General features: G+C 45.8%; 1 protein-coding gene and 1 long non-coding RNA gene across 9 annotated transcripts; one reads left to right on the top strand and one right to left on the bottom strand.

Annotated features, from left to right (window-relative positions):
- LOC125745614 (uncharacterized) lies at positions 1 to 19,064 on the bottom strand. Of its 3 annotated transcripts, XR_007398713.1 has the most exons (5): positions 18,945 to 19,064; positions 6,709 to 8,276; positions 2,275 to 2,340; positions 1,724 to 1,763; positions 1 to 259 (listed from the first exon to the last, which is right to left on the bottom strand). It is a non-coding gene; the product is annotated as an uncharacterized LOC125745614 (long non-coding RNA). The 3 variants fall into 3 exon arrangements; XR_007398715.1 differs by lacking the exons at positions 1 to 259; positions 1,724 to 1,763; positions 2,275 to 2,340 and having other exon boundaries at positions 3,755 to 7,616; positions 7,880 to 7,948; positions 8,222 to 8,276; XR_007398714.1 differs by lacking the exons at positions 1 to 259; positions 1,724 to 1,763; positions 2,275 to 2,340 and having other exon boundaries at positions 3,755 to 7,948; positions 8,222 to 8,276.
- sh3bp2 (SH3-domain binding protein 2) lies at positions 7,965 to 27,833 on the top strand. Of its 6 annotated transcripts, none has more exons than XM_049018595.1 (13): positions 7,965 to 8,103; positions 20,134 to 20,273; positions 20,702 to 20,804; positions 22,141 to 22,258; positions 22,543 to 22,610; positions 23,289 to 23,371; positions 23,493 to 23,564; positions 23,873 to 24,455; positions 25,034 to 25,133; positions 25,959 to 26,014; positions 26,272 to 26,347; positions 26,677 to 26,736; positions 26,884 to 27,833. In XM_049018595.1, exons 1-13 carry the CDS (start codon positions 8,066 to 8,068, stop codon positions 27,019 to 27,021), a joined length of 1,635 nt encoding a protein of 544 aa, XP_048874552.1. In that variant the 5' UTR covers positions 7,965 to 8,065; the 3' UTR covers positions 27,022 to 27,833. The 6 variants fall into 6 exon arrangements, with proteins under 6 accessions (XP_048874552.1, XP_048874553.1, XP_048874550.1 ...); XM_049018596.1 differs by lacking the exon at positions 7,965 to 8,103 and adding an exon at positions 8,257 to 8,652; XM_049018593.1 differs by lacking the exon at positions 7,965 to 8,103 and adding an exon at positions 14,832 to 15,074 and having other exon boundaries at positions 25,037 to 25,133.
- Positions 27,834 to 27,919: the final 86 nt, after the last annotated feature.

The following is a 27,919-nucleotide window of genomic DNA, read 5'->3' as shown; positions in this document are numbered from 1 at the left end:
CTATGTGGTGCCTCTTACATTGTCGATATCTGAGAGGTCAAGTCATTCATTCAGTCGATTGCAAGGTTTATGTTATATCAAGTATCGGATGCCATCAGCAGTATGTACTGTAGGCAAGGCATAGCCATTAATGAGACGCCGGTGCAATTTCATGAGCACTCGCTTCAAGATTGAATTGTACCATCCCCAGCACTGGCTTTGTCGGTCCTGATGGGTGTCAGATGACTTCACATCCATCCAGTGGGCAACCTGCTGGCAGCTGGAGACGAAAATGATTGCAAGCGGGTGGTTGACAAAAGAATGAGCTCGGCACTCAGTCTCTGCTTAATTGCTGAAAAAAAGCAGGAAGAGGTCATTGAAACTGTTCTCCGATAATTATATCAAACCACAATTCACCAGTCCCTCCCCAACAGTGCAGTAATATAACGTTTGGGATCAAAGAGCCATCCATCTGTAAGGGTATACGATGGTACAAATGGAGTTTGGGATCAAAGATCTGTCCGCCTGCAATGGTATATTCCAGTATGGAGTTTATGTCTGTCCAGACGCATATTAAGGTATATTATTTATACCTCAGAGTTTAGATTTTAGCTCTCCGTCGCATGTAAATTACTCTTTCTGCTGTGTTTTGCTAACCCCTGTGTCCCCTATAAAGGCAAACCAGATTGTCAATGAGCAGATTGTTTCCTGCCCCAAACCTCATGTGACATGAATCCAGTCGCTGTCTCAGTTCTCGCATACATATAACACTGTGGCTGGTATGCAGGCAGCAGCCGTATCTACACGGACATATTTGTGGAGCTTTGCGGTACATGTTATATACACAATAATATGATATGTTACTATATTTGCGCTGTGCCGTATGTTATGCTATAATTAAAATGTAGACAAGGATGTTGTCTTTGTTTGTAAACAGTCTATTATGGGAGAGCTGCAGCCCCTTTAGAGAGGTCGATTGCACTGGGACTCGGGCCAAGACAAGCGGATGTGTGTTTTCTCTAGGGGTGAAAGCAAACATGTCTCACCACTGACGAGGATAGGGCAAGGGGTGCAGTAGAGCAACATGCACAGGTGGGCGGCAAAATGCAGACACAGCGGGGAGGGGGCATGCAACAGGATGTGGTCAAGCGGCTGGAATCGCGTTACGCTTTGTCCCGCATTCTCATTGTCCACCTATGACCTGCAAAAACCTCGCCGTGCGGCTTCGAGCGTGTCGGGGTCAGTAGGCGGAGGGCTCGGCGCTCTGTGTCTCATCCGACAGGATGCCGGGCGGGACCATGTGACGTGGCGATGGAAGGAAGTCATACTAAACCCAGTCGGAGCAGCGAAAATGGTGGACGGCCATTTCGGTGACGGGAAAACAGATACAGAGAAAGTGTGTTTGTTGGGGGGTGAGAGAAAGCACTGCTGAGGGGGTGTGAGTGAGCGAGTGAGCGAGTGAGCAAGTGGACCCCTCAACCGACCTCACCATGCCCAAGGACACACCTACGTACGTACATACAGGGACAGACTGACCGTAAGACAAGTGTAAGGGGCGGCCTTAGGTTCCCAAAACCAGGGGCCCCATGAAGATAGAATTTCCATTTTACATTTATGGATACGGTATATTAAAATTTATTTGCATTTTTAGCAACAGTTTTCAAGATTTCAAAGTTGCCCCCCGTCCTGGTTGTAATGGACTATTCCTACTTTACTACTTCACACCACCCAGTTTAGCACATACCCTGTGTCTTTGATGCTGTTACACTAGAGTGGTCCACAGACTGTGAAAAAACATGGATAGAAGTCAATTAATCAAACAAAATAAAAAAAATCAAGATTAACCTTAGCATTAGGGGCAAAGTAAGTTATAGGCTATCCTAGACTACAGCCCAGGGCCACACAAAAGTGGAAGCCGTTAAACTTTTTAGTTTTGCCTCATTGATCCTTCAGTGTGATACCCCCCTCCCTCCGATCAGCATATTTTTCCAACACCCTGATCCAAATGGATAGGGCTACTCAAAAGCAAAGTAAAAATAAAAATATGATCAACACATAAAAAAAACGATATTATAATTATAATCATTATAATCAGCTTCATTATCATGCAAAACTGAAATCTAACATGGATTTTCTAAAAAAAATTTAGATCACCAGAACGTTCGAAAACAATACGCTCGCTATAATCAGCTTTATTATGCAAAACTGAGATTTAGCGTTAATTTTCTAAAAAATGTAGATGACCAGAATGGTGTGAAACCTGACAGCAAGAGACGAGACTGAAAGCCCACTCACTCAATGTGAAGGGAGCCAGCCATCGTCCCATACGAAGGTCATACGGTCACACCAGCAACCTGTTCCCTGTTAAAGGAAGCAAAGATATCAGTCTGTGAGGAACACTGTCTGTGAGCTGCTTGTGCACACGCATGGCACGTACATCCAGACTACGCACTCCTACTAAGCTTGCATTACGACACACGTGGTTTTACACCCGTTGGCTAGTAGCCCATCTGGCTGGCGTGGTTGAGGAGCACATAAATGAGAGGCTAACCCAAGAGAGGCTTTTTAATATTAGCTTTGTGGTAAGAGAGTCTATTTGTCTTCCTTCCCAGCTGCTGGTCAGGGGGGTCAGTGTCTTCTGTGTGGATGAATGTGGAACACCGCCCCCATCTCAGCCGGGGGCTGTGATGAAGCCCATGCCTTCAGGGGCACCCGTGCTGTACGTGATTTCTGAGAGGTGAGCAGAAGTCATAAACCGCTTAGTTTTTGGGTGGGTAGCTTTGTTCCAGCAGGAAGCCCTTAGGTGAAAGACAGCAATAATTATCCTCAATATGACTGTCAGACACATCAGGACCTCATGAATAAGACCATGATTTATGCATTTATGTATGACAACCAGTATCTATGTTATTGCCTTTTCAGAAGGTTGTAATCTCACCGGACTTTGACGTGTCGGTGTGAGGAATACAGCAGGGGAGTCACAGCATGGGAGTCACAGCATTTGAGTCACAGCATGGGATACAACTGGCACAGCTATACGAAGGAAATAACTGGCACAACTTTTAGTCTGCTGTCCCTGTAAAAAGTATATGAGGCGGATTCAAGTTTAAGAATAAGAATTTCAACCCTTTTCTGGAGCTTTAATAGGTTAATACTTTTTATTTGATGCTATACTGGTTTCATGGAATGGCTATTTTGAGCTATGGGATTGTGACATCTTTTTTCCATTTGCTTACAAGTTTGCGGATCCAGTTAAACGTCTGTTTGGAGGCTTTACTGGTGTGCCTGTGTGTGAGAATCCCGCCAGTGAGTGTGGGGACACGTGTGTGGGTTTGTAGACAAGTTTTGCGGTGCAATCATGCCTGTCATTGTGCGTTTCTGTGGTCATGTGTTTCTGACTGTATATCTGAGCAAGTGTCTGCTCATATACATGCAACTCTTGTGTGCTCTTGCCAACATGTGTTTGTGTGTGTGCTGCTACCAGCTGACCCCCCCTCCCCAAACAACGCCCCCCCAATACTTTCAAACCAAAGGCTATGATGCTGCAAACTTCATTAAAATGCTCTAACTGCAATCAGTTTAACAGCTCTGTTTTGAAACTTCGAGGAACACACATCTTCTCGTTTTGGTGGAACTGTGGCATCTTGAAGTAATGCAAGGAAATGAAATTTGCCCCAGGACTACGGGTAGGAGCAGCATACATCCCATGATAGACAGTTTCACCCCCCCAAAAAAAAAAAATCATGAGGAACATTCTACTGACACATGTCCTCGCAAAAGCCATACAGCCCTTTGCAGAAGATGAACTCTGCGACCATATGCTGCTCTATCATGTGAAATGGCTGAGGTGAAAACCCAAGTCTTTACCTGTGGTATGACCCCTGGTCATTATTCTTGGAGGGTTTTGTGGTGGGGTTGGTTAATTTCCAGAAGCAAACTACGTACTTGCAAGTTGTACTGGTCCATCAATTTGTTCTTGTGCAAAATTAACCGATGTGTGCACACCAACAGGTCAGGAACCCCAACCCTATGGAACAACAGCGCCGCCCTGTCTGTGATTCGACCATGTGCTCTTTAACATTAAGGAAATGGTGGTCAGATTCAATCTGTGGGTTTATCTATGACATAAGCAAAATCCCTCACTAAAATAAAATAAACTGATATACTGTGGAAATTACTGTGATCTGTGTACTTAATTCAGGTCTTCCCCCAACAGAGCCAAACACACTTTTACTGCGTTAACACACAGTGCACTGAGCGATTTGCACTGACTGATTGTCATAGGGGGGGCAGCATGGTGGTGCAGTGGTTAGCACTGTTGCCTCACACCTCTGGGACTCAGGTTCAAGTCTCCGCCTGGGTCACATGTGTGCGGAGTTTGCATGTCCTCCCCATGTTGTCGTGGGGTTTCCTCCGGGTACTCCGGTTTCCCCCCACAGTCCAAAGACATGGTGAGGCTAATTGGAGTTACTAAATTGCCCATAGGTGTGCATGTGTGAGTGGATGGTGTGTGAGTGTGCCCTGCAATGGGCTGGCCCCCCATCCTGGGTTGTTCCCTGCCTCGTGCCCATTGCTTCCGGGATAGGCTCCGGGCCCCCCGCGACTCAATAGGATAAGCGGTTTGGAAAATTGATGGATGGATGGATGATTGTCATAGGCTGGGAACAGGATTTACTCATTTACACAGCAATACCTCCTCGAATCCACTAGAGGGTAGTATGTGTGCAGTCTGCTAATCTGAGAACAGAAGAACATTCTTTTTACTTTGAAGCAAAGTATTTTATGGGAAAAGGGTGTCAAACGCCACAACAGACACTAAGCAGTGAATTCTTTACAGACTGACTACTTGAAAGCACATTCCATGCAGGTAGTAATAATGTCACGTGGCCATCAGACAGCCATATAAGCATACACCAATCAGCCACAACATTAAAACCACCTGCCTAATATTGTGAAGCCAGCAAAACAGCTTTGACCTGTCGAGGGATGGACTCCACAAGACCTCTGAAGGTGTCCTGTGCTATCTGGCACCAAGATGTTAGCAGAGGATCCTGGTTGTGAGGATATGGATCAGACTTGTTTGCCCAGAACATCCCACAGATACTCAATCAGATTGAGATCTGGGGAATTTGGAGGCCAAGTCAACACATTGAACTCTTTCATGTTCCTAAAACCATTCCTGAACAATTTTTGCACCAGGGTTGAAAGAGGCCACTGCCATCAGGGAATACCGTTGCCATGAAGGGATGTTCTTGGTCTTCAGTGATGTTTAGGTAGGTGGCACACATCAAAGTTACATCCACATGAGTGCCAGCACCCACGTTTTCCCAGTAGAACATTGCCTAGAGCATCACACTGCCTCTGTCGGCTTGCCTTCTTCTCATAGTGCATCCAGGTGTCATCTCTTGCCCAGGTAAACAACACACACACATCCAGCCAAATGCATAACATTACAGGAAATGTGACTCATCAGACCAGGCCATTGCCATGTGCCATTGCTCCATGGCCCAGTTCTGACTCTCACGCAACCATTGTTGGTGCTTTCGTCAGTGAACAGGGCTCAGCATGGGCACTCTGACCGGTCTGCAGCTACTCAGCAGCAAGCTGTGATGCACTGTATGTTCTGACAGCCAGCATTAACTTTTCAGCAGTTTGTGAGTATTACATGGACCCTATAAGAATGGACATTTATGTCACAGGGATGAGTATGGAATGGGCCCTGTTAGAATGGACATTTATATCACAGGGTTGTGTATGGCATGGAGCCTATTAGAATGGACATTTATGTCACAGGGATGAGTCTGGCATGAACCCTGTTGGAATGGACATTTAAACAGGGATGCTGCTGTAAGTTCCTGTGGGTGTCTGCTGTTATTTAGTATGTGTCATAACAAAACTGGGAAAGTCACAACCTCAAAATTAACCCACAGCCCACGGGACAGGCCCCATCGCTATTTTCAGACTTCAGGAAGCTTGCAGGCAAACAGTTGATACCAATGAAACTTTCAGCAAAACATAAATACAACGTGTGACTAAAGAGCCAGGAAAGTGGGCGTCGGGTCAGTGGGCGTCGGGTCAGTGGGTGGCTGGTACGTACGGGATATGTGCCCTGTATATTCACAGAGGTGATCAGGCTGGCATGTGAGGATGTTTGCGCAACCTCGACTCACAGTGAGATCTGAGATGGAGAGGACAGCCAGTAACACCGATGGTCACCACCCCACCCCATCTCCAGAGTGAAAAAAGCGGAGAACACACTCCAGTGACAGTCTGCCTGAACCAGACCTTCTGCAGGCTGTAGAAACTCAAGCACTGTGCAGACATTGTGACTGTGATATCACTCCTAATATTAACCTTCTGCTCACTAGACCCTTTGAGTGATTATGAGTCAGCTGAGGAAACTGATGATCTCTTTGCTTCAATGGAAAAAAAGTTGCAAACAAACCCTTACGTGCTTTATGCAATATATGACTAATAAACAATAGACAAACTCTCCTCTTATGGCATTATGAAAGAGAAGCCAAAGAGCAAGAGAACGGATCAAAAGATATTGTAGGAAGGGCAACCCAGGCTCCCGCTACCACTTGTCATTGTGACCCCCCAAGACTGACACAGAAGGGCCACCTAAGTCAGATTCTAGGTGAGGATTCTGCTGTTGTTGTTTTTGTGTTCGCTGTTCAGCGGTCGGCGGATGTTTGAATTTCCATTCATGCATTTTTAGCATCTTACCTTGGTGGAAATGATTCTTTGTGAGCAGGCGAGAGACTGCGATGTATTTTAAGAGGCGGCTGAGGTTTGCGACGGGGACATACTCAGCGACGGCACAAAACAGTCCCCCATCCCCTTAGCATGTTCTACTAGCACTGCACAGACAATGGGTTGGCTGGCAGCTGCACAGCATGTCCTGTGTCATAGGATGTTCTTCCTCTCCTACCATGAGTGACAGGCTGATTCAGATGATCACAGGGTCTACAAGTGTGAAATTGCCTGGTGAGTTTCCTTCCTTGTCGATTTTGTTATAGTGATGGGTCATAACCAACAACAAATATTTGCATTCAAAAAATACAAGATAAACCGTCATGCTAAACCAGAAGAAATAACTGACCATGGTAGACTATTATCAACCAGTGGCTGATTTTATGGCAGTTGTAAACGGCAGGTGAACCAGAGATAAAATGGAGAGCAGGCAAGGTGAGGATATAAATGGCACACGGTGCTAACACACCTACATCAGTGCCTGACTGCCCTCATCAGAGGCGGACATTTCAGGTCCAGCGTCTTGTTTCAACCAAGCAGTTGATTATTCTGTGACTGTGACTCTTTATACTCAACTGCTTGGCTGACACCTGGTTTGGAGTTTTACTGAAATGTCCTCCTCTGGCCGTCACTGCCCCGTAGTTCGGGGGTCCCAGCAGCCGGAAAGGCCGAACGCGCTGTTTCTGCAGCTATACAGTATGAGTAAACTGCTCCATCGAAACCACATGCACCTCCTTAGCTATAAGAAATGCAAAATGGGTGGCCACATTTCACAGGAAGTTAGGGTCTAGAGTCCGTACCTTTGATCTGCAAATTGGCATCCTCTGACTCCACCGAGCTGCTAAGACAAGAACACGGAAGTGCATTCGCAGCTGCGGACACTGAGAGGGAAAAACAAGGCAGATTGGCTGCCAGCATTATGTGAGTCACCAAGTCTCAACCCAAGTGGACTTGGGACTTTGACAAGAGGTACTGGACTACTGTCCATCAAGTTAGCTAGAGCACTCTGAAACAGTCTTATTAATCATATTCTTAGAAGTACAACCAAAATTTAGGCAATGAGATGAGTATTTAGGGCTATTAGGGCTTTAAGGGGGCTTCCTCCTTCTCACTGCTTAGACGACCTTATCTGGCATAGCCCTACCTTAACTGGCCACTCCCACTTTTACAGTCTCATCTTCTCAGCCCAATTCAGAGCGCGGTCACCAGGTCACTGGCAGATTGACAGAGTGACAGAGTGGTATTGCAACATGGTCAAGGCTACAGTCGTGTTTGTTTTTTGAAGGAACCAGTCTAGAGGAAATGATCTAGAAGGTCCTATGGACTTACCATGAACTGTGGCGGGGAAATGTCCAGCTGCATGAATGGGTAAGTATGTTTGCTATGACGGAGTGAAGCTGCGGTACCTCTGTCCACAAGCAGGGCAAACGTGTGTGTGTTTCTGTGTGTGTGTGTGTGTGTGTTTGCGTGAGCAGGTACACCTTACCTTATGGGGACACCCCACAACGTGATGACTAGCCGTTTTTTTCCCTTATGGGGTCCTGGAAAAGGGAAAACTCAATTTTATAAATATCTGTGACTGCAATGAAAAAAACTAAAACTGCAAAAACTCTTGTATTTCACTTGGTTACTTATGGTTATGATTAGGGCAGGGTGGGGGTTAAGGTTGTCATAGTTAGCGTTAGCATTTTTCCCATAGAAATGAATGAGCGGTCCCCGTAAAGATATGTTTACCCGACATGTGTGTTTGTATGTGTGTTTGTGTGTGTATGTGTGCATGTATCACTATGGGAGGAACTAACACAAGGCACTGTTAAAAAAAATAAACAAAAGTAGCAAGGCAAGGAAGTGGCCGCTTCTGACGCGCGGTGCAAACCACTAAGCAGTGAGCTGCTCTCCTCCTGCAGCTCTCAATGGGTGAGTACTGCCTTTCCTTTAGCTGCATGCTATTTCTGCAGCTTAGCCGATTGCATTGGGTCTCAGACCCAGTAGAGAACGCTGGATGACTTGTTACGTTTTAAATCCAAACTGTTTGGACATTTGACACCTGTTGTAGGTGTCTGTGGGCCCAGGAAGTCATGCTTATTATGGGTTAGAGTGCATGTCTTGCTTCCCAGGGGGATGCTGCTGTAGTATCACTGATCACAGAAAGCAGGAATCGAGCTTCACATAACCCCCAGAGACAGATCTTGGTAAATGAGTGCTTCTCTGTGCACGAGGGATTACTTTTTTTATACATTTGTGATAAATGTTTCACAATTTTACCGATTAGGTTATAGAAGTCATTGCTACTTATTAGGTCAGGATAAGTATGTCACGCTCTCTGGATGTTCATTCGGCTCTCAGGTTCCCTGAAGTGCCACTCAGTGCACCTCGCCTCCACCCTGCTGCTTTGTAATTGTGCAGCATGTTTGGTGCCTGGTGTGGTTCCTGGGGCCCTGAGAGCTATTGATACTAAGATAATTGTGTTTCACAGGGCATAGTGCGAATTCCTCCTATACCGACATTCTCTCTATCTCTCTTTCTCTCTCTTTCACACACACACACACACACACACACACACAGATCTATACTCATATCTTTGTGGGGACTCTCCATTCATTTCTATGGGCAAAACCCTAATCCCTGCTATGACAACCTTAACCCCTACCCAGTCCAAACCTTAACCAAAAGTAACCAAACAAAATACAAGTTCGTTTTGGAATTTTTAGTTTTTTCGATTGCAGTCACAATTTTTTTTTATAACTTTGAATTTTCACTTATGGACTGAAAAACTGAAAAAATGGTCCCCACAATGTCAAAATAACAGGTTTCTTTATCACATTAAGGGGACATTTGTGTCCCTAAAATGTAATGTACATCTGACCCACAGACACACACACACACACACACACACACACACACACACACACACACACACACACACACACGCACACACAAAACCCTTGGCCTACTTCCTAAATTTCCTTCAGGATCAATTTCATGAAACACGCTTAACATTCTCAAGACTATAGAAGCATTTTTCAAAACAGGTCATGAACATAGGGCAACACTGTCGTTTAGCAGCCAAAGCCTGTAACTTATCCAAAACAATTAGCTTGTCTCTCAAAAGCAAATAATTCCACCAATGAATTAGTCAGTGGCACCAAAATGACTTAGATATATTGTCAATATGTGAGTGTAAATATACTCTTGAGCTCCAAAATCTGAATAATACTCAGTTCTCACATTCTTATTGTCACTGACTGGTGATATTTTTAAAGCAAACTGTTACTTATCCATGTCAGAGATACCAGATTCAACACTGCAAGGCTAGATTACAGCATGTAATGCTCACTGGCAAGAGAAAGCACTTGCATGTGCACCACTGCAATTTATGGAATATATTTTTAAATAATTTTGACAGCTTGGTTATCCGTTTTGCATGTGGTGAGTAACGATACATATATCGTTTTGGGTGGAAAATTATTACAATAGGAAACTACATACTCCGGTTTCCCCCCACAGTCCAAAAACATGCTGAGGCTAATTGGACTTGCTAAATTGCCCGTAGGTGTGTGTGTGAGAGTGAATGGTGTATGAGTGTCCCCTGCGATGGGCTGGCCCCCCATCCTGGGTCGTTCCCTGCCTCGTGCCCATTGCTTCCGGGATAGGCTCCGGATCCCCCGCGACCCAGTAGGAAAAAGCGGTTTGGAAAATGGATGGATGGATGGATGGAAACTATATAATCTGTTTTGATGCACTAAAATAAAGCAACGAAAATATTGCCAAATGATGACAATTGTATAGAACCATTTATACATATATGTACTAAATCATTTGGAAATGTATGTGAGGCAGTGAGGAATGAGGGATTACACTTGTTGTTTTGCAAACGTTAATTGTCATTTGAGAAATGCTCCAAAGCAATCGGGAAAAACTGTGAGCGTTATACGAGCTTCTCATCGCCTCACTGTGAGCTATGGATTGCCACACTGGCGATCACTATATTATTACTATACATGTATGATTACTTGTACCTGAAGTCCAGAGAGCAGCATCTAGGCTGACCAGGAAATACATTAGGGTAAGACAGACAAGTCTACTATAGCCGCTGTAGGAATAAACTGCATATGTATGCTAAGAAAATAAGACCATTATAAACTGCAAGCATAAAAACTGCAGTGCTGATATTCAGTCAACCTACATGTTCAAAGCTCACCTGTAATTTTGCTATTGCATAGTTACCAATGCCCGATTATTGCACTATGGAGTTATCATTTCCCAGATAGGAAACAAGGCCCCTGGAAAGGCGGAGAGGGGAGAGGGGAGCCTGCAGACCAGGGGAGTGACCCACGCATATGTACGGGGGCCAGTGGGGCATTAGGGTGGCAGCAGGCCACATCGCTGTCAGCCAGGACACATTTCTCGCCAATTTCTGACTTCTATCGACTCAGTGTGTTCTATTATTTTCTTCTTTTTAATGTCGAGATTCTTTACTCCTTTATGAGTTGCTGACTTGAAAAACAACAGCTAAGAAAAGGTTTCCAAGAAATCTGCTGCAGCAATTGTTATTAGTGGAATTACTAGAATTGTCGCGGCGATAATTACTACTGTGCACACCTCCCCATCCGCGCTTAACCCTGAGTCCCGGCAGGCATCTCACTGTCAGTCCTGATCTCGTGCCGCTTCCAAAGAGATGCCTTTTCAGCTATGGACGAGTGTTTAATCCTGTCAGCGCAAACATATTTAGCAAATGTTTTAGTTTTAAGTTACTTCGGCTGAACACATGGAACGTCTGTTTGAAAGAAAAACCTGCACGTTCAAATTCCAGTCTTGAACCGGCATGTTTACCTGCCGTATCTGCGGAAGCACCAATAGATTGTACTAGAATTTATTTTTGGGTTGGTAACTGTGTCACTATCCATCCATCTTCTTTACTACTGAACCAGCGCAGGGTCATGATGAGCTGAAGCCTTGGACTGAATCCTGCATATTTTTTAGTCCCCATACTGAATAAGCAATGGGAAGATAGATGGATGCATTGGTTTATATCGGTCTTCTGTTGCTTTTTCCAGCAGTATGTTGATTCATGTTGAAGTTCAACCTCACAGGCAGGCATAGACTGTTAGACTGTGACTTCCGCCTAAGCCTGCCTGACACAGAGACAAGCTGTTAACCCCCCCACTGGATTAGCACCTGTGCTGCTTCACGGATACATCATCAGATCAGTCAGCCATGTCTCTGCTCTCCAGCTGGGGGACATCAGCACAGGTCCTTCAGTATGAAAGACAGCCTACATTAATATCTTTAACTCCAAGTCTTAATTGCTGGTGGGGGAAAAGGGTAAACGTTCACGGCATTGACTGGCCTTGGTAGCTGTTGTCGTGATTGGCGCCTAGGTGCCGTGGACAGCCGTCAAGGACAGCAGTCCAGACGGCACCAAAAAATGATGTCGAGCTTGGCAGAAACTGCAATCTATTGTGAACAACATGTGTATGACACTCTCGTTCACGTTAGCCAGCGCCACGGAGGAAGCTCAGCCCCCTGCTATACACAGCCCAGAAGGCGAGATCAGATGGGTGACCTGTAGCTGTGGTATACGCTTTGGGTAAACATGGCAAAAGTGAGTTGCAGGACCATCTGACTGGCTGACTGCGAGCAGGGGTTTAGCTAGAAGTTCTTGGTCACACAATAACTATCCAAGGCCCCTGTGGCAGACCGGCCCCCGCAGCTGTGCAGACAAGCCGGTTCCCCTCATTACCAGCCAGTGCATATGCGCAGACGCTCGCAGCTGAAGCAGGTGCGATGCAAACGCGACCCACATCGGGGGGGCAGAAAAAATTATGGGTTTTCTGCTATTTTGGGGGGCCGCTGGCTGCTGTTGGGCCGTTTTTAAACGTGCTGCTTCCTCAGATAATGGGACTTCAGTCTTGCTTCCAGGAGCCTGATATGAATTCTGCTAGCAGTGCATGTCACACCTGCACTTAACGTTTCCCATTCCTTTTGAAGGTCACTTGAGGTTATGAATTTCATTACATTGACATTTCTCACAGTGAGCGGAAGGAAGCAGCCCACCTTGCCTGTTTGTTTGGGGAAACAAAAGTTCCCCCCTTCAGATTTTCCATCCTATTCCTCCCACAGCTACTTCTTTTTTGTCATTCTCTTTTATTGTAGACACGTTATTATGCGAAAATCATAAGTCAGAGCTGTAAAGAACAAAGGGAAATTAAAATGGCCTTTTTATGAAATGCCGTTCGGGAATGTTAGGGCAATTTTAAGTGCCCCTGAGTACCAGGGGGGTTAATATACAGTTCTGAAAAAAATAACGGATCACAACCAATTTTTCGGTTTCACTTATTTCTCAATTTACGGCCATGTGCCTGTGTAAAGTATACATTTTTTTTGCAAACTGCAGTCTGATTCTTCTCTGCTTCTCATTAATGAAGAGCTTCTTCCTCACTTTCTGCTTCTTCAGTCCTGCTTCTAGGAGCCTGATGCTGCAAACTCTGCAAATCTAGCAGTGCACTTCACACCTGCATTTAATGTTTTCCGTTCCTTTTGAAGGTCAGTTGAGGTTATGAAGTTGATGGTCATCTCTGGCATTAGGAAGTCACTTCTGCCCTTTACCTGGCTGGTTTCTGGTTGTTCCCAGTGTCTCCTGCTTCACCTTGTTCTTGTGTACTGCTGTCTTAGAAACTTTAAGCCAGGAAGCAGCCTGCCTCGCGGTGTATCCTTCTGCCAGCAGAACCAGGATTAAACCGGGATTTAAAAATATAGATAAAAAAATATGAAATGGTCTCTTCCAGAGCTGTATCTGGATCTGATCTGAGGACCCAGCATCATATGCCTTCATGGGGCCCAAAATCTCTAGCAGCACCTCTGACTGGGACTAGCGAACACATGTTTTGCTAATATTAATAGTCTAATGGTGCAGGCATAAATAATTCAAACATCATTCTCCACATGAAGGCTCATCTTGGTACATGACGGTTCTCCTACAATCAGAGGTGTTACATTTAGGTGTCTTACAGTAGTTATCGGGGGAAGTGACACAAACAGGCTTCGTTTCTCTTGAATGTGACTCAGATGTCAGGTTTGGAGTTTTCCTTTAAACTGCTGTAATTCAGCAGTTCGGCTGTGACTGAACCTTAAAGGACCTTCTAAGAAAGGGTGCTTTCATGCGTTACGTAATTTGCAGTTTCTCGCCACCACACAATGTTTTTTCTCAGTGTGATTTCCCTGGAAGGACCAATTAGTTCCTCATTTTCGAACCTGCCATTCGGCAGGTGCAGGGGTACACGCAGTCTTGCTAAACCAGTGCAGTAGCAGAGGAGCAACCAGCCAAAACTGATGAAGAGGGACCCCCTCCCCCTCAGCTAGCAAGTGCCCCTTTTGATATCAGACAATAACGCAAAATTCGCAACAATTTACCGAGAACCGGCCCCTCCCCAGGTTGGCAAATTTTACCCCCCGCTGTGAGACCCCTCCTCCCTCCCCCAATGTTTCTGCGTTCCTGCTTATTCAGGGTTCTGCTATACAGAAGCACTTGGGATTTGCTGGAGGTGTAGTTTAGCGAATCTAGTGGAGTGTTTTAAAGGAGCTGGAGATGTGATTAGTATGGGGACAACACACGCGTCCTTTTCTCAAGAACAGGGGATTTATTGGCTTGGGGGGGGGGGGTATTGTTAAGACAAGCTAAATTTCCCCCTAGGTTAATGCAGTACGTAGCGTATTGGTGGATAATTTCAGTGCAGACAAAGTTGTAAAACTTTGCAATGGTATTGCTTTGGAGAGACAGCTTAAAGTAAAAGAGTAAAAATGAATCTGAAAGAAGATGTGGAGGTTAAATGTCAGTAAAATCGCCATGTGTTTTTGGGATGGTGGCAGAAGCTGTGGTGAGGCAGCATTTTCCCACATGTTCACTGGCCACACTTTGCTTAAAAATGACTGACAGGACCTGGAAAGTCCCTCTTTTGCCTGTGGGCTGGGGGGACTGGGGGGGAGAGCCATCAACCAATCAAATTTGCCACATGGCGTGAACAGGAAGTCGCCTCTGCAAGATGTCAGTCAGTGCGTAATAGGTGGGTGGGGGGTGCTGCTCGCAAACATGGCCTGGCGGAAGCTGTTTCCTGTAGCTTGGACACGTCAGACCATTTAGGGTCCTCCCTGCCGCTGGCATATCAATGGACGCCTAATTAGGTAGCTGTTGGGTCCTTCAGTCCATGTCATAGTTTGCGGCTCGCTAAGATAACATGGTGGCTCTGCACGCCCATGGCTGTGTCACTGAAGAAGAAGAAATCATTCGCGTTTTCGGGCCAACATATGGTAAAGACATGCTACAAAGACTGGGATGGCATGTGAGTTCACTTTACTGTCTTATTTTTATCAAATAAATTGCTGTATTTGGGCCAGTGAGGAGCACTATTACATAGGGGTGAAGGTACAATGATGTCCCTAGAAGATAAATTTCAAACTTTGGAGTATCAGAAATGGTCTTTAGGGGAGTATTCTGGAAGGTTGGGAGGGCGTGTAGGTAAGAGCAGCTGTGGGTTGGGATTAATTATGCAGTAGCTATTGTTTGTCATTGAGCATGGCACAGGTGGGCATGTGGAAGTCATCGCGCTTCCTTTCGAGCTGTGAAGCTGTTTAGTCTCGGCGTTTCAGCTCATTGTTACTTTAGGCTTCCCGGCCTTTGTTGCGAAGCTGACCCTCCAAAATGTCTGTACAAGGTCCAGTGACTCCCCAAGCTGCGTCGGACCTCAGCTTATCCGAGCTGTTATGTGTGATGGTGCAAATGATATCATCCGCATTTCCCGGTGCTAATGTCACACACGGAATAGAGGTTGGTGTCTTGAGCAATATCTGCAAAAGGGGTCCTCGCTCCGGCTGGTGTCTGTTGATGATCAGTCCTTGAGGAGCAGAACGCACAAAGCCTTCAGTAAAAATGTCGCATAGTAAATAGCCGTTTCTTGAACATGTGGTAAAGCACGAATTATGCTGTTGTGGGGACGGTCTATCGAAAACTGCAACAAGGAGTGTGTATTGTGCTGACAGGTATCCATCTTGATGCAAAACAAAGTCTATGCATACTGTTTGTTTAACGATTTCTTGCAGCCCGAGGAGCAAATACATTATGTACGACAAGATCTTACTGTTGACAGAAACGTTGCATTTTTGTACATTATGGCAGGCTAGGGCAGTGAAATGTTTTATCGTTCGGGCTTTCAGACTTGTCTTTGTTTAGTTTCATTATGACTATAGTCAAGGAAGCTTATTTAGGGAGCAGCTGGGTCCAGTTAGCAAACAGGAAGTGACACAAAGGGAAAGTAGCTATTATCTTCTCGGAGAAGTCCAATTGAGGCACTTGACCGAAACAGACCATGGGGAAATTGAAGTTTACCCATGGAAATATGAATTCCACTGAAGAAAGGGAACCAAATGTGTCTGAACGAGACTAAAAGCAAAAGAGGAACGAGTATGAAATAGAAGCTGAACTCAAACTCCCACAGCAGAGGGGCGGAGACGCAGCCCGCACAGAGCATGCTCCTGTGGGCCACCCTGCCAGACACACGTAGGAGTCATGAACCGCTGCAGTCGGTGGGCCCAAAATCAAGTCCCCTCCACTGGCAGATCACTAGAAACAGGGTCCCTGAAATAAGATGAGGGGCTGTGGCTCTATGATCAAACAGAGGCATGCTGTCATTGCCCTGTTCTGAAGATTTTTTTTTTTGAGAAGTGACACCATTTTCCATGTCTGCCTAACAGTACCATGCATTACATCTGTAACAACACTGTATGCAATATATGTGTAACAGTATAGACTTTGTGTGTCTAACAGTCCTGCATGTTATATTTGAAAACAGTGCTGATAATATGACCCTATCAGTGCTACATGTTATACCTGTAACAATAATGACATTATGTCTTTAACAGTACGGTACATATATGTGTAACAGTACTTTACAACATATACTACTGGGCAAAAAACACAATGGACCAAAATTTAATGCTGTGCACTGAGGGCTTAAGTTGGTTCAAGCTAATATAAAGGCAACAGTAACTCAAATAACCACTCAATACAATCAAGGTATGCAAAACACGTCAAACAAGCAGATGAGCTACAGCAGCAGAAGACCACACCGGGTGCCACTCCTGTCAGCTAAGAACATAAACCTCAGGCTACATCAGGCACGGACTCACCAAAATTGGATAGTGGAAGGTGCCTGGCGGGGTGACTGTCGATTTCTGCCGAGATATTCAGATGTAGAGTCATAATTTGTTGTAAACAACATGAAAGCATGGATCCATATCTGCCTGGTATTAACGATTCAGGCTGTGGTGTAACGGTGTGGGGGAGATTTCCCTGGTACACATTTGGCCCCAGAGTAAACACTGAGCATCGAGTGTATGCCACAGCCTGCCTGAGTATTGTTAGCGATGTCCATCCCATTATGACCACAATACATCCACCTTCTAATGGCTACTTCCAGCACGATAACTGTCACAAAGCTCATATCATCTCTGACTGGGTTCTTGAACATGACCATGTTCAATGTACTTAAACGGTCTCCACAGTCACCAGATCTCAGTCCAATAAAGGATGTGATAGAATGGGAGACAATCGAATATTGAGCAAAAGGTGTCAAATCGAGCTTATCCAGTCATGTTTGGTGAGACATTCGGCGTGATTTAATATAGGCTACTGAACATGTTGATTGACACTGGCCGACATACATACAATGATACAGTTTTGTCTGGTATGGAATCACCTACAAATGGTCTATTAGTCAACAGCATAAACGACAGATTTCTCTACAATTTCTTGCAAGTTTAAATTTACTGAGACTCAATATGCTGTAATGTTGTTAGGATACATTCACAGATCTACTGCTTTATTCTAACGGGCATAATTTCACCTTAGGTCAGACTTAGACAGAGTAGTTTTCTTTGTTGTAGAAACATAAATTAGCCTATCAGAGAAATAGTAAAATTATGTTGACAATTCCACCGAACACAGGCTTGGTATAGATTAAGCCGGTATAGAATCTATGTACATTGCTTGCTATTTGAAAGAACACTGTGACAGATCTTTGCTTTTTCTGGGTTGCTTTTTTCTGTATTGCATACCGCTTTTGTCCGTGTGACCAAAACTGCATCCGGCACAATTTAAGGCAGTCACACTTCTCAACTTGTTCAGGACCCGAAACCCGCGACGGCGGAATACAAAGAGAATGCGCCAAGTCGCAAATGCGGCAAGGATAGATGCTTTTGAATAAAAAGTTTTAGAAAGTGACTTCCGTGTTTGAGTTAATTATGCTTTATTAAATTGCTACGTAATCGTGGAAGTGAAAAAAAAATAAAGCCATGTACAGGCTAATAGGAATGCCTGCATTTCACTCCGTCTACCTACAAACGAGATAAAGGGCGACTGTGGGAACACGTGTGTGCAGCAGGGGAAAGCGCGTGCGTGTGTGTACAGACGGGGAAGCGCGCGCAGGTGAGAGGACGTCCCCCCGCCCCTGACATTACGTGTGTGTGAATGTGTGGGTATCAGACTATGGTTAAATGTCTACCCCTCAAACCAGCGCAAGCCAACCCGGATCTTATTATTAACCACAATTACAGAAACTGCGATGAGGAAAATGCTCACTCACCTCAGAGGTTATAGCAGTTGGTCCATCCAGCTTATTATAAGACCTTCCCTGAAATTATCCTCAGACAATGTAAATAATGATACTATTGAAAAATAATTACTGTGAGATATCTCATATATTTAACTTCCATGTTCATTATTTATATACAGATCCTCACTAAAGTGAAATATATTTGTATAGGTAAGTGAGAGTTTTAATCAGTTTCACTCATTCCAGCATTTTAAGGCAGAGGAATGAGTCTCATACTAGGGGGGATACAACTTAAAATTTTTAGTACATTAAATGCAATATTTTAAATGTTATTTTTTTCAAATTTATTTGGAGGAGACTAATCGAATTAAACATTGGGGGGGTACACATCTCCCCCCTTCCCCCTTGGATCTTGTTCAGAGTATCTTGCACCCTGATTTTGAAGGATGAAGGTACCCAAGATGGAGGCCTGATCGTCCTTGACAAGAAGCAGTGGCATTTACAAGAAGTCGAATTCCGGCCGCATTTTCAGGTGACCGCGTCGAGTGATGCTGGTTACAGTCTGCAAACGTGTCGCACATCGCACTCCACTCACGTGCTCACCTGCCAAAGTGTGCGTCCGCAGACCCTCCGCTGGTGGACCGCTGCTATATGCACTAACTTTTGACCGCTTCCTCGTACAAACGGAAGATGGGGGTGACTTTTTATTTCCCTCCTTTTCTGGTGCACCTTAGAGTTGATTCTTAAATCTCCCCGGCTGTTTTTGTCTTGTTCAGTCACCCTGTGTAGGCGGAGTGTGTCTCCGCTGCTTATCTGCCGTCCGCGATCCCTGACAGGAAAAAACGTGCTTTGAAGGTCTAATGATAGGGGTCAGCAGGAGGTCTGTGACACCAGCCTGTGCCCAGACACACACACCCTCTGCCTATCTGAGACGCTCTGGACAGCCAGCGCTTTCCGGTTATGCGGCTGCTGATTTAATCTTCCTTTGGGCAATTCCCTGTCATCCTCACTGGCATCGGTCTCCCCTGGCACCCATTCAGCCTCCTGCTCCACCCTGCAGGGACTACATCGTGCAGATCAGTTGCTTTCAGTCTGCCTCTGGATTCCTGTTCAGTCCCGGGGGTCGCGGCTGCAGGGGCAGGAAACTGTGTGCTCGGAGGAGGGCAAAACATCCCATTTCCTTCCTCTTTTTTCCATGGGTGGGGTCAAGGCTTTGCCGGCAGGCTTCTGCCGACGTGCTCCAGATCCCGTCAGTTCACCGGCTCCCGTCCGCGGCCGGCTTGACGGTCCGGCATGTTTGGTGAGAGATCCGCGATCGCGGCGCCTGGGAGGCGGGTGAAGAGAAGGTGAGGGGAGCAGGGATGGGGGTTGTGGCGAGGTGGCTGGAGAGGAGCAAATGCCTGTGGGTCTGAGGAAGACGAGCAGGTTTAGGCACTCAAACAGTATGAAGAGTGGAATGTGCTGGGGGTTCAAGTTAAAGTGCTGACACAACTGCTGCTTTGTTTCTCCTGATTGGTCCTTCTCCTGAAAGCCTTTCAGTCTGGCCGTGTTGCAGGAACATTTGCGGAGGGGGGGCTTAAATCGCTGAAAGTGGTGAGGTGGGGATAGGTGGGGCTTCCCAGCCTGAAACTTCAAATTAGCCGACAGTAAACGCTGTTCTCCTGATAGGGAGAGGCTGAGGTTGTCCAGCCGGCTTCTGAGGAACATGTGTGAATGCGCGATGGTTCTTTTGAGGCCGGTGGCTGCTGCAGGATGCTGCATTAACACCAAGAGCTTTTCTCCCTTCTCTCAGAAACATGGCCTCCTCTCAGATACCCTGGCCCACCCCGATGAGGGCCATCGGCGCCCAGAACCTCCTGACAATGCCGGGTGGAGTGTCGCAGTCCGGATACCTCCATAAGAAGGGCGGCAGTCAGTTCAGCCTGATGAAATGTGAGTCACCATGGCGACCGCCGCTGTCCAAGCAGTTCATGGTCTGAAGAGTAACTATAATGCTGACACCCAAGTTTGGGGATGTTGATAAGCCAACACGCTATTTGAAGAAGTGCACCTGTGACCAGAAGGTCAAGGCTCTTCCCATTTAAGCAGGAACTAAACGTCTAAGTCAAACCAAACCTCTCAGTCTGTAATTATTGCAGACATCAATCATAATGTTACCTCTTCTGAGTTTTCCATGTTCATCTCCTTGCTTTATACCCAAATCTAGACAACACTTTTTAATCTTTTAACAGTTATTGATGTGCACTGTACTGGGTCAGTCAGCTTAAATAGCTCAGCCCAGGAGCCAAAGACATCAGTATTGTATATTTATAGTACTGCACTGTTTGACAAGTCTGCCCATGACCTTTGATTGTGTCCAGGGCCCCTCCGATTCATCATCCTTCACAAGGGCTGCGTGTATTACTTTAAGAGCAGTACCTCCCCTTCACCACAGGGGGCGTTCTCCCTCAACGGCTATAACAGGTCAGTGCTCAGGACTGTACTGAAATGCACCCCTGGTGAGCAGCTGTTGGACGTACGGAGAGTTTTCTTTAAACTCTGAAATAACTTGCCTAGCAGCCCACCGCATGTTATTTAGGTAAATTTGAGCTTTTAGGCCACGTCACGGGAACGGCGACCACATCCTGCCTTACAGGAAATCTTTTTCTCCTATCCGCCTCCCCTGAGGGGCTCGAGGTTCCGATTATGAGCCCCAGCAAACTGCCCACTCTGTGTTCGGCGTCCAACCACAAATGTCTCCATTTTCCACACCTCCTTAAGCTTCAATCAAGACTGACAAATGATAGGAACGAAGACGACACTTAGCCATCCTTCCTCAGTTATCCAGGCGGTTTCAATGTCTTTTTTCTCTGTTATTCTGGATGCTGGGACTAATCCCTCCTCCTGTGGCCCTAACATGCTGGGCACTTGCTGCATCCTGGCCAAACATGGGATATAATTACACCCCCAGAGCAGCTCCTCCCCGGCGCTCGAGCTGCTCCCAGGTTCCCAGGGGCAGCTACTGTATAACCATGGCAATTTGGCTCCAGGGAATTAAACCTCCAGGCAAGAGTATACCTTTGTACTGTGCATTTTGGGGGGGGGGGGTTAAGTCCCCACACATTTAAGGGGGTCCAAGGGGTTGTATTGCCTCGTTTTCACTACTAGGGGGGATATAACCCCCCCCCCCCATATTATATGCCAATAGCTCCAGGCAGCCTTTCAGACTGTGTCAGGGCAGGTCTGACAATAACCAGTGAACGCAGGGCAGTATTTTACTCTGGGTGTCCCCTTTGTTTTGTCAATGCCTGTTGAATTAACACAAAATCGAGTTGCATTAAACTTGTGAAAATCTACAAGCACCCTTATTTTTTAAATGATTTTAGTTCATTAGGTGTCGTCACATCCTCCAAACAGTCGTAAATTGGCTAAACCAGCTTTTACAGATTATTTGCTCTTGTTGATGCTGCCTGTCTGTTGTGTCATAGATTTAGCTAATGTAACTAATGTAGCGTCTCACACAGGTGTCCAATAGCATTTTACTGTTTTTATAAGTGTTTCTCAACCCGGGTCACGTTTTTGCTCCCTCTTAGCTACCTTGGGAGCAAATACATGGACCTCCTCGAGGTCACCGAGGACCAGATTGAGAAGCACTGGTCTATATTACATATTTTCATTGACTGACCACCTCTGGAGAGTCACTGTACGCGCGAGCTTTGTTATTTTCCTGAGAAGAGACAAAACCTTCATAATCTTCATTTCTTCTGGCAAAAACTAGCAGCTGGATCCTTGACTGTCATTTTACACGCTCTGCCGACAGAGTGATGCGGGCCGCAGAGGAAACCACTGCCAACAATGTGTTTCCCTTCAAGATCGTCCACTTCAGCAAGAGGCACCGCACCTGGTACTTCTCTGCAGCCTGTGAAGATGAGAGAAAGGTGAGGCCAATGATGGCCAGCAGGGGGCAGTGTGGCTCTTTATGGTTAACCCCCTGATTAAATACACTAGTTATCTAATTGAGAACAAATTCCACACAAGTGTACAGTAAATCATAGTTATCATAATCATTGTCAGTATTCAGTCTGTTACGATGCGATTAGAAAAGTCACATAATCCCCATTTATGCATCAGTCCAGGAATCTGTTACTGGCAATAATGCCACTGAACAGGAGGGGGCAGTAGAGTAAATGCTGATTTGTGACCTCTGGTTTAAAATCGACAGAAATGGATGCTCAACCTGCGAAAAGAAATTGACTTTTATCATGACAGAAGAGATGCCCGTGTCGCAAGGTAGGATAGCTGCCTTTTTTTAATCTTAATCTTTAAATTGTTATTCCAGTGCATCATGGTATAGCTAGTAGGGAAACTGTCAGTGAATATGGTGAAAGACTAATATTAAGCTTCCTTACTACACTGCTTGGTAAAACTATAACGCTTGTATAGAAAGACATGCACCTGTATTGCTCCACAGAACACTTTGATCCAGGCCCCTCCTCTTTCCCTTATTTGTATATCCATATATAGCAGGTGACCTCACAGTTTTGATCCCAACTCCTCCCTCTTCCTTTAATTGCACATCTGTTTTTTTCCCACTGACTGTGCAGCTATAATCTGGACTCTTCCCACTTCCCTTATTTGGTCGCAACTTGCATAATCATTGCAGTCCCAGCAGTTTCCTCTTCTTGATAAACTGTCTATCCAACTCAGACTCCCAGCAAGGAGCCGCAGTGTTTCCGAGTGATACACAAAGGCCGGAAATGCCCTAAAAGTCCCAGAAAATGTAAACGTGTCCCGTGAATCTGGGTGCATGCAGATGTTTAAGGAGCTAGCAGAGATCCACATTTAGCCCTCAACCTGCAGTGCTCCAGTGAAAAATCAGGCTGCATAAGACTTTAAGTTAAGGTAGCATGGGGATATTACCCAAAGAAGGACATTTTGATTGTTGCATTTGTTACCTTTATGTTCCAGCGATTCTAATACAGACTTAGACGGCTTCTATGGGTCCATAGAGAAGCCCCTCGAGATAAACTATACCCCGGACACAGAAGATGGTAAGAGACATCCACCATTCCCAACATCTACAACGCACCATGGCATTCAACTTAATGGCCTGACTTCTTCAGTAAGGAGCATATTCGGTAATCTTCTAACTGATTGTTTTTGTCTTCTTAGACTACGTCGTAGAGGATGAGGAGGAGGAGGATGAGGACTACCTTAAACCAGACGAGGGGCAGAGCATGACTGGTGCTTACCTTTAAATTGTCAAATGGTTGAGCATTGGAGGACTTGTGGTCTAGACCCATTTAAGGGGGTCCAGGGGGTTGTCTCTCGTGGTTGGTTTCCATAACAGGTGCCTGTTGCGCTTCTCTCACGGTCTTGAGCCTTGACAGTGTTGTACTTGTGGCCAGGCTGAATCTGCTGGTATAGCTTGAGGCATTGTGCCTTTGAGTGGAGGGTCTGCAGAGGTTTCCTGTCACATTGTCACTGTGAAGTTCCTATGTTGGTTTTTCTGTGGAACCCTAAGAGTGGTTATGATACATCTGTCTATTCAGGTCACCTCATGAAACCTCCACCAGCCTACCCACCTCCCCCAGTTCCATTTCTGCAGCAAACAGACTCTCCACACAGGGCATCTCCACCACCCCTGGCTCCCACCAAGAATCTTCCGAACCCTGTACCCAGGAAACCGGCTCCACCCCTCCCCCTACCCAAGCTGCCAAAACCTGATATCCTGGTTGAAAAGGACATTGTCAACAAGGGCCCTCCACCCCCTGTGCCATTACCCCACCTCAAGCAAAAGCCTAGCCCAGAACCTCACCCCCGGGTGCCTAAAGGCACCACCCCCTGCACAGCCCCACTTAACCCGAAGAAAAAGGGGTCGACTATGCTTGGCGTCCGCACGGAAACCAAGCCCCCGGTTCCCATACAAGGCCCCAAGACTCTGCCCATCTGTGTCAATCTGGAGAAGAATTTATCCCTGGTGGTTGGGCCTAAGCCCTCCCCGCTCATACCCTTGATGATCCCTCTGAACCCCGAGAAGAAGCCCCAGGAGGAGCTGGCAAAGCCAGCCATGTACAGGCCTTCATTAGCACCCAAACCTCCACCCAGCGACACCAAAACCAGAGGCCCCTTCCAGTAAGTGCCACCTTTCCCTGTCCCTCTGTTTGCTCTCTCTGTCCCGCATCCCCTCACTGCACCTTTTCTTCCCTTAATCCCCCATATTTCACAGTCCCTCAGAACCCTTGACGTCTTGTCAACGACACTTAAGAAACCAGTGTGCGCCTACCATCATCAGTCCTAAAAGCACACCAGCCAGTAAATTAGAGCAGAAACTCTTTGTTCCATGTTCATTGTAAAAATAATCTGAATGAGTGTATTTATAAGTTAAGTATAATTTCAATAGGACATAAATACTGTTGCCAGGGGTGTAGAAAGAAATTTTGGGTCCTTTGACAAAATGTCACTGTAGGCCCTCCCTGGCCCACCATGGTGTATCCATGGGCCCTTGTAAAATGCTAGCCCCCCCCCCGCCCCCCCCGAATCCCCCAGGGTATCCATCCCCCTACTGTGACCCTGACTACTCAGCTGTTGTGACAGTATTGGAATTATTGCAGTGCGTGTGTATGATCAGCGGACTGACTTCCCAGAGTAGGTGACAGTCTGCTGACGGTGTGGTTCCAGATAACGGTTCCTGTGCTTGTTTTTTTCCTCAGAAGATCCTCACCCGATGGACAGAGTTTTCGCTCCTCCGTGGATGAAGTGCCGGCACACCTGAGGAAGCATGAGGATGACTCAGATGAGGACTACGAGAACGTGAGTGGGGGGCTTTTCCACTGCCACCAAGAACCAAGCCATACCAGAAAATGGTGGTTTTCCATTGTAAATTATGCAAGCCAGACCCAAGCTGTACCCACACTTACTAGCAGGGAGGAAAGCATGACCACACCGAGCTGGTTGCATACGACCATTTGATTGCTCGAAATGAATGGAGATACTGGTGTTCTGCGTCGATATGCATGTATTATCTGAAGGCATACATTATTCGCTATTAGTCGTATTGCGCATCGCAATGTATTGATGCATTCCCAATAACCTGGATCTTGAAAATTTCCAAGCACCTATTTAAAAAACTACTATAGAACAGCTGAATGGAATGGATTTGTGGTGCAAATTCATGCAAACGAATGCTAATTCCGCTAGTATTGTAATGCTAATATAAGACGGTGATTCTCACAGACTTGCTAGTGGAAATTAGCAGATAGTCAATCGTGATGTACAGCATGTGACCGGTAAATAATCATGTCTTCGTTTTAAATCAGTAACGTTCTCCAAACTCAGCAAAGCGCTTACCGAACCGGCCCTTCAGCAGTGGAGAACCAAAGTGAGCTGGAACCGCGCTGTAACTAGTCTCTCTTTGCGGTGCAGCTTGCGTACGGTTCGGGTCCTGTATGCCAGTGGAAATGCGCCAAACGGGATCAGCGACGTAGGATCACTCATGGCGCCATCCTCTGTTATGTTCTTGGCCTGCCGTGTCCTACAGAAGCAGCCTAAAGATAATTCCCTGCATGTATTACAACTGCTATGCCCTACAGATGCACACAAGTCCTAAAAACAGCATGTTTTTCCATTCTCCCCCAGGTTCAATTGCCAGATTCGGTGTTCATTAAAACGACAGAAACCAGCAATGTTGAAAAGTAAGAAATGAATAGTAGCCCTGTTATGCAGCATTAAAATGTAGCAACAAAGTCGGTGTACAATACAGTACTACACAGTCAGAGCTGCTTTTTGTCGGTATTTTCAGTTTTAAATTAAGCACTTTTCAGCAGGCTGTATGGCCCCTGCCTTTGGCTCCCTCTGGTGTTTATTGAAAGAATTACCATAACACAATTAAGAGTTTGTTGCTCTGCATTTATTAGCATATTCATAAATCATTGATCCCTTTTAATTACAGGCTATTTAAAGAAACTAGCAGATCACCAAAAGATGGACTCTACTGCATCAGAAACTCAGGGACAAAGACATCTAAGGTATAGCATGCTATCTATAGTGGATTTCAAAACAGTCTTTCAGCATAGTTTCATCTCAGCAACAAGGCTTATGAAGAACCTTCAGTAAAATATCCAGCCACATAAATCGCCATTTGTGTAAATTATAGCTGTTTGTGAGAGGCCTGGCCTGCCAGAAGTATAGCGTATTTTGTATGCGGTGGTTTGACACTTAACCAGATGCTTGAAGTGCGACATCTCGCAGTGTCCCGCCAGGTGTATTCGTCCTCTGCTGTGCTCTGCACTCTGTCCACCTGGCTGCGAGCTCATGCCGCGCTTAACGCTACGCTATGCCATCCGCGTCTCCGCAGGTGCTGGTGGTGTGGGATGTGGGACTGAACAAAGCCAGGAACTACAGGCTGTTCGAGGAGGTCAGTGCAGTGCGACGCGCTTCCGTGAGCAAGCTCTGGCGACCGGAGGCCTACCCTGCCTACCACTTTCAGTGCTGAAGACCGGCATGGAGTTTAGTGTGCATGGCTGTTCACCTGTTTCAGCATTCTTATCTCTTTTATCCACAGGATTCCAGAATCTTCCTGGAGGCAGAAATAACATTCCCAACGCTGGCTGCCCTTGTGGAATATTACTACCATCACCCTCTTCCCAACCACCAATCCCTTTGCTTGCAGATACCCTATGGCTACACCCCCCCTAGGTGACAGGACTCCATCCCCCATCTGCTAGTAGAACCTTACCCTGCATGCCTGCTGAAAGTGGCCCAAGTATCTGTCGCCTGAGGTGTGAACCAGCAGGGGGCGACAATGAGACACCTGGGGGAGGACCACCTTTGCAGGAGATCTAAGAACACATACACACTAAAGGACGGAAAGATATTGGTGGAGACGTGGTCAAATCTGGACCCAGAGGAGGGAGGGCACAGCCACTGCAGATGCCTCCAAGACAAAAACTCCATCACAGATGTCCACTTGGCAGTCAGCTGTCAGTAACAAAAATGACACCCCCAGAGTTACAACTGAGACTTTCCCAAACATCTGGAGAGATTATAAAAGACCTTATTTATTGTCCAAATCCTATTGTGATATGTACTGTATAGAGTATTGCACTGTACTGGACGTAAAACTCCTTTCATTGCGGTCACTTGAATGAAATTAATTCGTAATTGAACTTTTTGATCTCTTTTTTGAGCGATCTGCTCTTAATACACATATTTCACTGAAGGAATTCTGATCAAGAGCATAGGCCTACCTGTCTTTGCAACCTGAAGCCCTTTACCCATAATTCTATGTCTTCAACCACTTCACCGCCTGCTGCCCTTACTGGGTCATTGTGAGGAAAACCCAGAGTAGCAGGGTGGGGCAGCCTAAGTGTCCATCACCACTTCAGAGCATCAAAGTTAGTCATACATTCATGTTCACAGATTGTCCCAAGCCTATGCTTCGAAATGTAAAAAATATAAATGTTGTTCATACCTTAATTTATATAAAAGTATATAAAGAAAACTGAGAAACTTGTTTGGCATCATGATTTTACATTTGATTGTTTTTTTAGCCTTCTGCTGTGTGCGTTTATCAGAGGGCAAAATGTTGAGTTTCTACC

The sequence above is a fragment of the Brienomyrus brachyistius genome, chromosome 7, assembly GCF_023856365.1.
Source record: "Brienomyrus brachyistius isolate T26 chromosome 7, BBRACH_0.4, whole genome shotgun sequence".
In the NCBI taxonomy this organism is placed as follows: Eukaryota; Metazoa; Chordata; class Actinopteri; order Osteoglossiformes; family Mormyridae; genus Brienomyrus; species Brienomyrus brachyistius.
This window is presented reverse-complemented; position numbering and strand designations above follow the sequence as displayed.

Excerpts from the sequence above, each read along its gene's own strand:
- sh3bp2 (XM_049018592.1), top strand. The coding sequence starts at position 14,989 with ATGGCTGTGTCACTGAAGAAGAAGAAATCATTCGCGTTTTCGGGCCAA. Across the intron at positions 24,456-25,033 it reads AAAACCAGAGGCCCCTTCCA|AAGATCCTCACCCGATGGAC; the intron begins GTAAGTGCCACC and ends TTTTTTCCTCAG. Across the intron at positions 26,737-26,883 it reads ACTACAGGCTGTTCGAGGAG|GATTCCAGAATCTTCCTGGA; the intron begins GTCAGTGCAGTG and ends TTTTATCCACAG.